Source organism: Onychomys torridus, chromosome 1 (assembly GCF_903995425.1).
Source record: "Onychomys torridus chromosome 1, mOncTor1.1, whole genome shotgun sequence".
Classification (NCBI taxonomy): Eukaryota; Metazoa; Chordata; class Mammalia; order Rodentia; family Cricetidae; genus Onychomys; species Onychomys torridus.
Window position 1 is genome coordinate 78,297,989 of NC_050443.1, and position 14,532 is coordinate 78,312,520.

The 14,532-nt window shown below is 51.7% G+C and overlaps 1 protein-coding gene across 1 annotated transcript in view; it reads right to left on the bottom strand.

Annotated features, from left to right (window-relative positions):
• Positions 1-629: 629 nt before the first annotated feature.
• The window catches only part of Dgat2 (diacylglycerol O-acyltransferase 2), a 29,783-nt gene continuing 15,880 nt past the window's right edge, over positions 630-14,532 (bottom strand). The window contains exons 3-8 of the mRNA XM_036175740.1: positions 11,987-12,094; positions 11,547-11,617; positions 5,708-5,912; positions 5,071-5,245; positions 3,804-4,006; positions 630-1,719 (exon numbers count right to left, since the gene is read on the bottom strand). Of these exons, the coding sequence (XP_036031633.1) occupies positions 1,565-1,719; positions 3,804-4,006; positions 5,071-5,245; positions 5,708-5,912; positions 11,547-11,617; positions 11,987-12,094 (917 nt within the window). The 3' untranslated portion in view covers positions 630-1,564. The remainder of the gene's footprint in view (positions 1,720-3,803; positions 4,007-5,070; positions 5,246-5,707; positions 5,913-11,546; positions 11,618-11,986; positions 12,095-14,532) is intronic.

Below are 14,532 nucleotides of genomic sequence, written 5' to 3' on the forward strand. Positions count from 1 at the left end.
GTTCTTCTCATTGCTCTGCCTGAGCTACCGTGTGGAAAGGTATACAGGGCAAGGCGCTGAGAATGGCTTCTGGTCAAGTCTGTGGGTGTGGGTGGGGGTGTGTGGGTGGGGGGCTGTGGGGAGGGGCGGGGTCCCTGCTATCACCCACAGGAACAGGGAAGAGGATCTCTCTCTGACTGAGAGGCGCTTATCCCTGGACTGCGGCCTTGGCAGGGACAGTAAGCAGAGGGCCCAGTAAAGCATCAGTGCCTACTTTAGGATGGTGAGGGCAATGCTTGAAGACACTACTTTTTTCTTTAATGTGTGTGTGTGTGTGTGTGTGTGTGTGTGTCTTGCCTACATGTGCCTGTTTGTTACACAGCTTGTATGCCTTGTGCCCACAGAGGCTCCTAGGACAGGAGTTACAGACAGTAACTAATATCTAATTCCACGTGGATATTAGAAATTGAACCAAGGTCCTAAGCAGCCAGTGCTCTTAACCACTGAACCATCTCTCCAGCCCTGCAGGCACTACAGTTTGAAGCCAGTTGTTTCCCAAGGCTAACGGAATACGAAGGGAGTGAGTGGGAACTGCAGTCTGCCCTGTCCAAGAGACTAGACAACGCGTAAGGAGAGCACCAAGCAACGACTCGCAGGCAGTTCTTGTTTCCATTTATTAGTCTAGGAATATACAAAAGTGTGACATGGCACAACAGTCTCATGGAGAGACAACAGAACACACAGGAGAGGGTGGCTTTCTTCCCTGCCCAATGCCTCAGGAAGGCACACATGTGAGGCTTGGGTAAGGGGGCCTCCTGTCCTGGACCCAGTGTGCTACACAGAGAGCCAGGCCCCTTTGTGAACAGAAGAGAGACCCTTCCTCACACCAGACTTGGGGTATGGCTTAGGAGAGCTCAGGTGGCCGGGAGAAGATGCTCCAAGCCAAGGCTGAGCTGTGCCGAGTCTGTGAGTAAAACCAGCCAATGGCAGCTCGATAACCCAAGTCGGTACCTGTGGGACATCCTGTCCCTAGCACAGTATACAGGAGGCCAGTGTAGGCTCAGATTGGGAAAAAAGGGACGGGGTGGCCTTCCAGATGCTGTCTACCACCTTCCCCAAATGGGGCCAACTCTGCCCTCTGCACCCTTCCCTTGGCAAGAAGGACCAGACCTGCAGTCCCATGTGAGGTGGTGGGAATGGAGGTGTTTGTTAAACATGGCCTCTGCCTCTTGAGAATCCCTGGAGCAAAGAGGATTATCTAAGAGTCATAGGGCTGTCCTTTCTGATTAACCCAGGGCCAAGTGTCTGTTGTTTGGAGAACCCTAGAGGGGGTGGATAAGAAACCATCAAGGCCCAGAAATGTCAGCCACCACCTTGAACAGGACACACTAGAAATGGGAGCTTAAAATACTGACTCTTCCCTTCTTAAAAAAGATCTAACATTGCAATGGTTTAACAAAGTATAATTTCTTTTAAATAACCCACAGACACCCATGACGCTTCCAAATTTACAGAACAGATGCGCGTGAGAACTTGGCAGAAAAGGATTTGCAGTCATTCCTTCCAGGAGCTGCCCGTGGCTGGGTCAGTTCACCTCCAGCACCTCTGTCTCTGGAAGGCCGAATTTGGTCTTGTGGTTGTCAAAGAGCTTCACCAGGGCCTCCATGTACATGGCGTGGTACAGGTCAATGTCCTTCTGGGTCGGGTGCTCCATCTTGGGGATGGTGATGGGCTCACCCACTGCAGAGAGGGGCAGAGGCTCAGGTCAGTCAATGTCACTGAGTGTCCCATTCCTGGGGACCCTGGGCTGTGTGCTGACCATGGGCTAGGAACTGTCCTATGGTCCAGAGGAGAATACTATGGCATCGCAGCATCAAGACCCCACCCAAGACTGTGGCCTCTGAGTGGGGGAGCGAGACCCAGCTCCACAGGCCACTACAAACTCCAGTGTGATGTGTAGGACCATGCACAGGGCTTTGCTTTTGCTCTAGGAGCCTCGGTTTCCCATCTGCCACCTGGCATGTCTCATAGATCTAAGGATTCTGGGAAGAACAGAACACGCTTGAGCAGTGGTAAGGGCCTGTGGAAGGGAGAACACCCTCCCACATCTGTGCTATGCTTTTTTTTTCTCATCCTGCTTCATGTTCAAGGCCAGCCCAGTCCTCTGCGCTGTTCTGAGCTTTCTCTCAGATGTATACATAGCCATCTCCACTGGCACTCTTTCAGTCCGGGCCACTGAAAACCTCCAGAATGGCCTCCTGTATTTTGCCCATTCTAACCCTTTATTTTCCCCTCTACCTAGCAGCTCCAAGGATCACTTAAATTTGTAGATAAATGTAGCTCTCATCCCTCATCAAAAACAAAAACAAAAAACAAAAAACTTCTCTTTGAAGCATACAGAGATGATTACAGAAAGCCACAACTGGTCGGGGCTGGAGAGATGGCTCAGCAGTTAAGAGCACTGACTGCTCTTCCAGAGGTCCTGAGTTCAATTCCCAGCAACCACATGGTGGCTCACAGCCATCTGTAATGAGATCTGGCACCCTCTTCTGTATACATAATAAATAAATAAATCTTAAAAAAAAAAAAAAAAGAAGAAAAAGGAAGCCACAACTGGTCAAAATCTGATCCTGGGGTGCTCAGCCCTCACTGATACATCTACAACACAACCCCCACAGCTAAGGGTCGGGGACATCTCAGAAGAGGAGACAGAAAGGCTGTAAGAGCCAGAGGACCAGGGAGTCTGCTGCGAGATTCTGTTTGCTGAAAAGGTCAGGGAAGCCACAACCATGATATTTCAACAATATGGCTGCCTGAACAAGACCCGAACATTGACAAAACCAATAGACACGTTACCACGAAGGGGAAGTCTTGTGGGTGGCACTCCTAGACAATAAATATAGGCAACTAGTGACTGCCAAGAGGAAGAATGAAGTCTTCCCCAGGGGTGAGTGTACTGGTAAGCCACACCAAGAGATCAGCCCGGGAATCACTGCACATGAGCAGCACTAGAGTGAGTGAATGAATAGTGCCCAGAGCCCCCCACACCTCCCCTGTGCTGCAGCAGCTCTCCACCCTGCAGCTGAAGAGGCTCCAGCTCCAGCCCAGCTCCTCCAGCCACCCTCTAAGAAGAGCTGCCCTGCATGGAGCCCAGGCAAACGCCTGCCCCAGATACTCAGGCTTGGACATCTACTTAAAACACACACTCACATACACGTATACAGGCTTACACCCGACAGGTGATTTTCTGTATGTTCTAACTTGTCCCAAATATAAACATACAACACTACAAGTTTTTTTTTTTTTTCTTAGTTCCCACAGGTCTATAATTATATTTTCTTTCTGTTTAAAAAAATCTCGTTTCTCTAACTTTTGTTGGGCAGTTTTAATTTGTTTTGAGACAGGGTCTCACTGTGTAGCCCTAGCTAGCCTCAATCTTGCGGCAATCCTCCTCTGCCTTCCACACTGGGATTACAGGTACGCAGGACTATGCCTGGCTCTTCCTTCCTCCCTCTTTTCTGCCGAGAATTCCCACTGGCCAGCAGTAAGAGCGGTCTTCTGAGAGGGCCCACTACGAGGAGGAGAACAGGAGCAGCAGCAGCCCCACAGCACCGTGGACAGCCGCACGGTCACTGCAGCCACCTGTTCCTAACAGGTTTGTATTTACCACTGCCACGGTGCCCCGGCTCCCAGCAATGGTTCAAACTCCACCTCCCTCATCACTCCCACCAGTGCCTTATGACAGGTTCTCATCCGAGCCAGGTGATTCGCCCAGGATCCTGCCATGCTCAGGACAGCCTTCAGCATGCAGGCTAGGGACTCACCAACAGTGGTGATAGGCTTGGAGTAGGGCACCAACCCCCAGGTGTCAGAGGAGAAGAGGCCTCGGCCATGGAAGATGCATGGGGCAAAACCGATATACTTCTGGAACTTCTTCTGGACCCATCGGCCCCAGGAGCCCTCCTCAAAGATCACCTGCTTGTACACCTCATTCTCTCCAAAGGAATAGGTGGGAACCAGGTCGGCTCTGCAAGAGAAAGGCCTAGATCAGCCAGACCCCCAATCACTGGGTTCCGTTCCTTCCATCACCCTAGAGGGCCTGTCTAGCAGGGCCCGGCTCTGCCATTTGCCTGTCCTGCCCAACTCAACTCCCTCAGCCTGATTCACCTCATGTCACAGCCTCAGCACACTATCTCCTCCTGCCATTGGTCTGGCCTGACTTGACAGCAGACCGCAGAACAGCCTCTCCTGAAACCCGAAACCCGAGGGAGATCCTGGGACCTAGAGAGAGAGCTCTGTCCACAGCTATGTTCCAAGACCACAGGGCATCAATGACTTGGATTGTTGTGTCCCAGCAATTCACCTGCCTCACAGAAGTCCATCATTCTAGGACCCTACTCCAAGGTCTCCCAGGGCTGAGCTGTGGGAGGAAAGCAATGACATAGGGTTCAAGGAGCTTGCTCTGCCCCCTAGACCATGTATCCTCAGTCTTCTCCAGGGGGAAATGGGCACTCACGTCTCCCCACCTGCTAGGACATCTAAAGGAGCCCAGAGGTGGATTTGCTTCTCAGACATGTCCCTTGGTTTTCTGCAAAGGTCAGGGTTCCAAGCTGCCAGCTTCTCTTGTCTAAAGGTCAGCCCTCCAATAGGCAAGCTTTCCTTGGGGCTTCAAGTAATGCCATCTCCTTCCTGGTCTCTTGCTCCATTTGGTCCTGTGTGGTGTGTGTGTGTGTGTGTGTGTGTGTGTGTGTGTGTGTGCACGCGCGCGCGCGCACGCGCGCGCGCAGGGGATTGAACCCAGGATTTTGTACAAACCAAGTATTTGCTCTAACACCGAGTCTCACATCTCTGGCCCTTTAAGTGATAAGTCTTCTCCTATGTTCTACACATAAGCCTGGCCTCTCAGTTACTTGCAAGTGCCCAGGGACAACAGGTCACACACATCTTTGCACCAGCTATATCTGGACAAGCCAAGCCATGAAGTGTGGGTTCCAACTTCTTTCATTACCTTCCGAGGTTCTGGGCACCCCCTCCAGAGACCCGTTGTTCTGGGTAGAGGAAAATACCAGAGATGTGTGTGTAGGCACTTACCCATGGCGCAGGGCCAGTTTTACAAAGCCTTTGCGGTTCCGCAGGGTGACTGCGTTCTTGCCAGGCATGGAACTCAGGGACTCAGCTGCACCTCCCACCACGATGATGATGGCATTACCACTCCCGTTCTTTGAAAGCAAGTAGTCTATGGTGTCTCGGTTGACAGGGCAGATGCCTGGGTGAGGGGACACACAATCAGGATTGCTTATGGATGCAATCCCTATCCTTATATATAAAATCAAGGATCAAATAAAAATCTCTATAGGTGGATACCAGACCTGTTACCCTCTTAGAAGATTTATGATCCTTCCTACCTAAGCAATTCATTTTTCCTGATTCTTAGTTTACTTATCTATAAAATGGGAGGGATGATAGGAAAGTCAAGCTGGTGGGGACCCTGGGTAGGTAGACCCAGACAATAGAAGAGTGAGAGAAAACCCCCGCGAGGTGTCATCTATGATGAATCCTGAAGCCTAGGACAGCTCACCTGACCTAGCGTATCTTCTGTAGTCTTTCCCTACCTGCATGGGACCAGTAGCTGGTGGGAATGGAACTTCAGTCCCCTGAATTGCTATCCTCAATAGGGAGGCTCAAGCCTTGACAGTGGAGCCCAGGAGTAGCTGAAGTGGATTCTCACCTCCAGACATCAAGTACTCCCGAAGCACAGGCATCCGGAAGTTACCAGCCAATGTGGCCAAATAGGGCCTTATGCCAGGGAACTTCTTGCTAACTTCGGTGGCCTCTGTGCTGAAGTTACAGAAGGCACCCAGACCCATGATGCCATGGGGATGGTATCCAAAGATATAGTTCCTGGTGGTCAGCAGGTTGTGTGTCTTCACCAGCTGTAAGGAAACATGTGTTAGAACTGGCTGGAGAGGACACACCCAACAAGTGGGGAGGGGACCTGATGTTTCATGCCCTCTTATGCTAGGAGCCCAGAAGAATGCAGTGACTTTCCAAACCTGTCCTCAGACTCATTACTGAAAGCGCAGTGCTAGTGCCTGACAGTTACTGGCCTGTGTATGAGTCCCTGGTCGGGTGCTCTCCTCATTTCCCAAACACAGCCCAAACCTACTACAGGCTTAACCAGCCTCCTGTCTTCCTGATTCTAGGCTCTTTACACACAGTGACTTCCCTAAAACTCACACCCAAGCTGAAACACTCAGACCGAAAGAGGGCATTCAGCTTTCACTAGGTACAGTTTAGATTCTGAGTTTGGCAAGCAGAGCCATGGCTTCAGGTCTTCCAGTAAGAATCTTAGTGGAGGTATGATCTGTCTGGTCCCTTCAACAGATCAGAGGACAAGCCCATGCAGCCCACCTCTTTATACTCTAGTATGGACAAAAGGATGGTACAGCTGGACCAATGCAAAGTTCTTGCCAAGTAGGCAGGCCCAGCTCAGGTTCTGAGACAGGTAGGCAGGGCAGGATAAGACAAGACAAACATCAGCCCTCATGCCAGGAGGCCCTCCAGGAGGAGGGGGAGGTGGCTGGTTGTGTGGCTGTGGCAGCTGATGATCTGAACTACCTGTGCTATCAACAAAGCTGTCCTGGAATGCTCCAATTGATAACTGGCTTCCTAAGAGCCCACCACCTGCTCTGAGTTGAGTGCCCGTAAAACCCCAAACATGAAGGACCCCAAGCCTGAGATACTGAGACAGCATTGCCAGGAGCGTACTGTCGACGGAGTGCTGAGAGGAAGGAAGAGGGGTTTCTGTTCCTAAAATATCACTCTCTTAGAATAGAAACAAATACTCAGAATTCAGTGTTTGTTTGTTTGTTTTTGTGTTTAAGACAGAGTTTCTCTGTGTAACAGCCTTGATTGTCCTGGAACTCTCTTTATAGACCAGGCTGGCCTCAAACTCACAGAGATCCACATGCCTCTGCCTCCCAAGGGCTGGGATTAAAGGCATGTCCCACCACTGCCTGGCCAGAATTATTTTTTTTTTAAAAAAGTGTCTGCATTCATTTTTTCATTCCATTGAGATTGTCCTTTTCCTACTTAAATAGAAATAGGTCTCTCTAAAAAAAAAAAAAAAAAAAAAAAATCCAGCTTAGTCTACATAGTGAGTTCCAGGCAAGCCAGGGCTACACAGTGAGATCCTGTCAATAATAATAACAACAATATTGGGCTGGAGAGATGGCTCCGAGGTTAAGAGAGCTGCTTGCTCTTCCAGAGGTCCTGAGTTCAATTCCCAGCAACCACATGGTGGCTCACAACCATCTGTAATGAGATCTGGTGCCCTCTTCTGGCCTGCAGGGATATGTGCAGACAGAACATTGTATACATAATAAATATTTTTTAAAAACAATAATAACAATATCAAAAATCCCACAAAATTGAGGCTATAGCATTAGTGCTGTCTTCTAGGAAACGTCCTATCAGTACGGGTCTCCTCAAAGCTGCACTTCCCTATCCCACAGCCATGCCACTACCATAGCACTCACTCAAACCTTCACTGACAGACATTTTATTTTTTATTTCATTTATTTATTTTTGTGGTTTTTCAAGACAAGGTTTCTCTGTCTGGTTTTGATGCCTGTCCCAGATCTTGCTCTGTAGACCAGGCTGGTCTCCAACTCACAGAGCTCTGCCTGGCTCTGCTGCCCAAGTGTTGGGATCAAAGGCGGGCGCCACCACCGCCTGGCTGACAGATATTTTCAATGTATCCAAACTTTCCCTCCTAGAATAATGCTGTAGTAAAAGCTTCTTCTATCCATATTTCCAACCGGTTTTGTGAGCTGAACTGGTTTGAGGCTGCCCAGGCTCAGGGAGGGCATTCAGACCACCCCCGCCTAAGAGCTCGACAGTACCTGTTCCTGCACTGGGGCTGGCTAGCAGAGGCCCTGGCTACCGGGCGAACATTAAAAGACCAAATTTCCCTTCACTCCAGCTGTGGGAACCTCCGAGCTGAGCGAAGGTCCTTCTGCTCAGTTTGGGGAGAGGAACGCTGCTGAGGGCACGCGCTAAGACGGAGGCGGGGAGGGCTGGCACGGGGCATCTGGCGCCGCTCTCAGCTCTGCGGCTGTGGTACGCGTCCCTTGGTACCATCCCTGTTGGATGGAACACTTGTACTCTTTCCTCACTTGCCTTTGGCAAGCAGGTCAATGTTGTCTGGAAAACAACCCTCAGCTGTCCACCAAATAACCAGGGAATGGCAGTGGGCTCAGCCAGGGCTGAGTGGGGAGTGAGGGAACCCCCCAGGAGCAGGGTCCATCAACTGTGCGGGTCTGCGGCTGGGCTCTGCCCACCTAGCTAGCTCTTGAACTGGGAGTCAAAGCACAGACTGGATTGGAGAGCCCTGGCAATCTAGGTTGTTTCTTGACAAGCTAAACAAGTCTAGAGAAGGGAGTCACCCCCACCCCCCCCCCGCCCCACCCCCCACCCCAGGGAAGTCATAGTGAACCGATTCCACATATGCACAAGGCCATTCCCGTTTCACTTTTTCCGGGACACTGTGACAGTGACGTCACCTCTTGGAAACCTAACTGGCTTTTAAATAATTCCCTCGCTCCCCATCTGATAGGACGCATGGTTCATAACGTCCTTGGGACACTGTACAGTTAATGGTCCCCATGCAGTACCAAGGAGAATAGAGACATTTGATACAGCTTTGATGTGTCTTATGTCACTACTCTTCCCACCTGGACAGAATGTCCACTCAGCAGGGAGGGTGAAGGTCACTGCTACTGACTGCTCTGCTGACATGCCTGCTGGGTGGCAAAGTCCCAGCCCAATGGCGTTCAAGCCAGGCTGGCTGGTGAGCATAAGCCTGGGCAGATTCCTGGCAGGTCACTCCTCACATCCTGCTCCGAGGACAGGCTTAGTCTACCTCTAGCCCCAGACAGAGGAAGACACCCAGTCCCAGAGAACAGCAGCGGCTTGCCTAGGCTTACAGCAGGGCATGGCAGCAGAATCTTGTAAACTTGGGACAGTCTCTTCTCTCTGAGCCTCAGTCTACACATCTATGAAATGAGGCAGTTGGACAGATAGCTGATTTGAACTCCAGACAGCCTTTCCTAGTCTCCAAAGGTCTCGCCTACCCTTCAGGTAGAGGAACCCCAGGATATGGGCCACTTCTGTTACAGGCAGCTGCAGTCCCAGCAGCTGCTAAAGAGGCCAGACATCTAGTCTCTGGGCCAGCTAGATGACTTTGGAGAAGGAAGCTCCAAGAAGAACAATGGGTGGGTACATGGGTCTAGCTGGAGAGCTCTGTTACATAACCCATGGCGGGGAGCTCAGGAAAAAGGGTAGAACAGGCAGGTCACACACACACAGCTCTTGGGTACAGGCTGTCAGATCTGACGTAAAGCAGCAAAGGGCAAGGAGTAGAGCCCGTCACTCAGGGTGGCCCAGGAACCTCATAGGGCAGCTCACAGAACAGAGACAGTGCAAATACAGGGCTCAGAGTTATTCATTTATTTATTTGAGGTAGCATTTTACTGTGTAGCTCTGGCTAGCCTGGAACTTGCTAGGTAGACCAGGTTGGCCTTAAACTTACAGAAATCCAGCCGCCCTTGCCTAAGATTAAAGGTATGTGCCACCCCACCCCACTAGATTTATTTATTTTTATTTTTTTACATGTATGGGTGTTTTACCTGCATGTATGTCTGTGCACCATGTACGTGCAGTGCTCTCAGAGGCCAGAAGGCATTGGATCCTCTGGAACTGGAGTTACAGTTATTAGCTGCTATATGGGTACTGGGATTTGAACCTGGATTCTCTAGAAGAGCAGCCGGCCATCTTAACCACTGAGCCATCTCTCTAGTCCATCATTTGGGTCTTTTGAAAGGGTAAAGGTCAGTTGGAGTAGGACACCTGAATGCTGGGGTCTGACCAACAATCATCGGGTCACTTGCTGGGGGAGGGGAGCTACCAGCTTGCAGGTGGCTCCCTGGAGTGAGACCACAGTGGCAGGAGACAAAGCAAACCTAGTAGCAGTAGAGGCAAATGGTGCTCGGTAAGGCTGAGAAAGCTATACAGAGAGTGGGTGAGAGGACAGGGGGATTCGTGAGACCGTAAGCCCAGGGCTGACGCTCCTCAGAGCCCAGCGAGACAGGCCCCCAAAATGGCAGGTCAGTAAATGGGATGGCAGAGCAAGAGCTTAAACCCTGGTTCCAAAAGTCAAGGAGCTATGGGAAGAGGGAATCTTTCTAGCTGGGGACAGACGTGGGCCAAGTCCCTCACAGAGGAATGGGCAGTTAGGAATCAGGGAGGACCCTGGGTTGTATGTCAGAGGCTTGACATCACGGCCATGGACTTGCTAGACATCTTGAGCAAGGCCTTGCTTGGCCCTCTGGGGGAGCGAAGCCTAACCTCAGGGGACAGCAACATCCTGGGAATGCATGCCAGCAGTAGGGAGAGCCTGTGCACAGCCTAGGGCCACTCCCACCACACAGCGCAGTGGAGGAATGCAGGGCTACCTGACCACCTTCCCCAGGCAGCCTATCCAGATGTCTCAGTGACTGACTCACACCAACAACTGACTCACACCACCCTGCATCATGCACATGCACTTTCACACTCACATACTGCCACCATTTCCAGCACTCTGCCTTCTGCAGGGGGAGGGGTAGCGGGAGGGTGGGGGTGGGGAGGGCTCAGCAGTAAGGGTGCAGGCTCCCCCCCACCCCGCCATGGGTAAACCTTCAGGCCCACTCACAGTCCTCTAGTGTATCAGGGCTAGATTATTCTGCCTTACCACCCAGCCTGCAGACCAGGCAGGGCCAGCTGGAGCCAAAAAGACACCAACATTGTTCCTGCTGGGGACTTAGGTCCATCCCAGAGGAGACAAAAGCCCAGGAAAGTGAGTGCCCTCAAACAGCCCAGGGCACACTAGGAGGAAGCCCAGAGGGGGCGTCTGTGGGGAAGAGTCCCACCCTGACCACTCTGGCCTCCTCTCTCCCAGCATGAGCACCTGCTGAAGGGAGAGGGAGCACCCATGGTGAGCAACCCAGGCTCTGAAGCAGGGCAGCGACTGGAAGCTCTGCTCGGCTTCACCGAGCTTTGCTACTCTCTAACCCCCAGGTTCCTCTTTAGAAAGAGGATCAAGTGAATGGCTGCCTTCCAGGGAGCAGTGCGGAAGGTGATGGCTGCTTCCTGTCCCTTCACACTCTCCATCAGCTGTTTCTCAGTCTCAGGGCTTCAACTCTCCATTTCCCCTGCCCCTCAGTGCCACACACCCTTAACGTTCTAGGCTCCCCACCCTCTAAGGAGGTCACGTCTCAGGTCACCCTCTGTTCAGTTATAAGGCTGCCATGTCCAATGACTGCAACCCTGCTTCCCTGACAGCTGAAGAGGTGGTGCTTTGCTCTAAAACTCTTGATTTCACTTTACCTAGTCTATCTATCAGAAGTTGCCTCAATCCGGCACGGACAGATGCTCAGGGTGGGGGGTCCCGGACGGTTCAACTCCACACTGCCACTGTCCCTATTTCCACCTATCCCGTCCTCCAAGACAGCACACCATGTCTTTACCTGGATGGGAAAGTAGTCTCGGAAATAGCGCCATACAGCCCAGTTTCGCACCCACTGGGATCTTCTGCCACCTTCCAGGAAACAAAACAGTGTTGGGAAGGCGCAGGTATGAGTGAGGGACATTTGAACAACACAGGAGAGACAGAGCCAGTGTGAACCCCCGAGGGAGGCGTCTATCAGCCCACACAGCATTTTTGCAGCTGCCCGGTGTGCCCCTTCCCACATACATTCCCTCTGCCACCCCTAATGAAAGGTGAGCTCCTGTGAAGACACTGAGGGAGCTTTAAACCACCCACTCCAAGCCATACACAGCCCAGCCCAGGTCTTTCACAAAGTAGGTGTTCCATAAAGAAAGAGGCAGCGCCCAGGAGGAGAAGCTGCAGCCCAGCAGGGAGCTTCCTAGGGTGTGGGAGAAGCAGGTGGGAGACGCAATCATTTACCTTTCTTGGGCGTGTTCCAGTCGAATGCTAGCCAGGTGAAATAGAGCACAGCTATCAGCCAGCAGTCAGTGCAGAAGGTGTACATGAGGATAACACTGCAGGCCACTCCTGGGGGGGCGGGGGGGGAGAGCAGGACAGCAGGTCAGGCTCCCAGTCCTCATGCCTGTGCCATGCCTGTGCCGTGGTTTCCCCTCGGGAAAGGATGAAGCACTTCCCATGGCACTCATCTAGGCAGAGGTCCCCGATGCCCAGGCCATGGAGCAGGGCCAACAGGGCCCCTGGGCTTGAGCTGGCTAGGCAATATGGGGAGACTTCAGCTTCTTGTGAAGCAATTCTTAATGTCTCCTCTCAAATGACCCCTTTGAGTCATTAAAGCAGGGTGACTTTTCTATTTTAGATGAGAACTTGACAGGGCTGACCTTCCCAAGCTTACCCAGCAGGACGGAGGAGAGCCCGGGTTCAAACTCAGACTTGGAAGTCAATGGTCTATCATCAGCCTTAGAAGTTCACCAAAGGTGAGAAATCTCAGATTGTCATGGCGGGGTGGGGTGGGGTAAAAGGGAATACCTGTCCCATGGGGGCTGTTCCCAGTCAGCTCCAGGCCAGAGCCAGAGGCCACCAGGACCCCTCTCCTCAAACACTTAAGATTCTCCTGGGACACCTTCTATTTGTGGTCACTGTCCTCTGGGCCTGCTGGCTGACCATAAGGCTGAATGGCCCACCCCTAGATGCCCTCATCAGGGCTTCTCTTTTCAATTTGTATCCAGGCTTTAAGCCCTGCTCAGAGCCTTGTTCCCTCCAGAGTGTTCTTAGTATCAAATTATCCCACCACACAATCTGAATTCTCCACCCTGGTGGGGATACATCTTTTCCCCCTGGCATTCAACCCAACTGGGGGAGGGGTCAGGGACTCAGGCTCATAGGCCACAATGCTAAGTCTGTTTTAGAATGTGTCCGTGAGAAAGAATAAGCCCAGATGCAGATCTCTGTGGACCTGAGAGCAGGGAAATTATGGTCCTCACCATCATCAGCCCAGTCCCATTCCTGAGCTGGCCTTCCCCGGGATAGCTAAAAGCAAGTTACAGTGCCCACAGAACAGGTATACGCTTTCCCAAGACAACTCAGCAGTGGTGCACACAGGAGTTGAATCTTGGGAAGCATCCACAGCCCACACACCCTGTTGAAGATAATGTGGGTCCCTAAGGCAGCTGTGAAAACAGTGCTGCTTATATTTAGGCTGCATACAACGCATTGATCAGTTTGCCCAGGCCCCCTTCCTGGGTCCCAGAAGAGTCCACTCCAGCCCTAGCCTCCACAGGGGTCCAAGCAAAGAAAGGCTCCAAGCATTCCCAGTAGGCCAGGCAGGTCCATGGAGTTCAGAAGGAAGGGTGCAGCGTGAATATCCTAAAGACCTTGCTGCCAGCAGGGAACCTCAAGCCCCACTGCTGGGAGGCTAGTCACTATGGGGAGGAAGGTGTCCCTAAGTATCTGTCCTTTCTGCCCGACACAGCTGGGGGCTGCCCCTACCCTCTCAGGGTGTGCATTTCCTCTCACCGACTGTCTCTCCTGTTCAACAGTTCAGTCCCTGAGCCCCCTTGGAGCTAGAACAAGGTGAGATTAATCTCTCCAGCCCCAGCTACCAATACAGAAAGGCTTAAGTAATGTGGTGGTGCACAACTTTATTCCCAGCACTCTGGAAGCAGGGGCAGGTGGATCTCTGTGAGTTGAGGCCAGCCTGGGCTACAAACATACAAGTAGCCAGGGCTCCACAGTGAGACCCTGTATCAAAACACCTTATGGAGGTTGAGAGGATAACTAGGAACCACCCCTAAAATGTCTTCTTTTTGGGAAACCTACAATAGGTCCTTGTCCTACGTTCTCAGGTAATGAGGCTGACACCCACCAATGCCACTGGGCCCCTGATATACAAGGCCCATGACTGAAACTGCCTGCTTGTTCCTCGTAGAGAACACTCAGGACTACCTGCATACATCCCTTCCTGTAGATGGTAGCCACAAGCAACCCACAAGTGCAGAGCTCTGGCCCCCAGGCTGGAGGTACAAAGAAATGTGTGGGCACTCTTCAGTAGGAGACACAGCAGCAGGGCTGTGGAAAAAGCAGGGACAGGGCCAAGCAGACTGGGTGACATGGCCCTGCCATATACTGACCACTACCCACCCCAGAGCCTCTGCTTTCTTACAGAGGGTTGGGAAGATAAAATGACATGATGGTGGAATGTAACACATGGTCTGGAGCACAGGTAAGTGTCGATGGACTTGTATGGGGGAGCAAGGTGACATCTAAATTTCCTACTAGATCCACGTGGAAATGTAGCATTTCCTTCACTCAGAGACAAAGCACAGGAGTATGGGCAAAGCCTGCTGACATGATACCAATGGAGGCAAAGGTGTTTTCATGCTGCATTATAGCAGTATCAGCCACTGAAGACACTTCATTACTTAAGATTAATCATTGTTATAGCTACTGCTACTTTCTAACCAAACAACCTAATAAAAAAAGCACACATGAGCTGGGAGGTGGTGGTG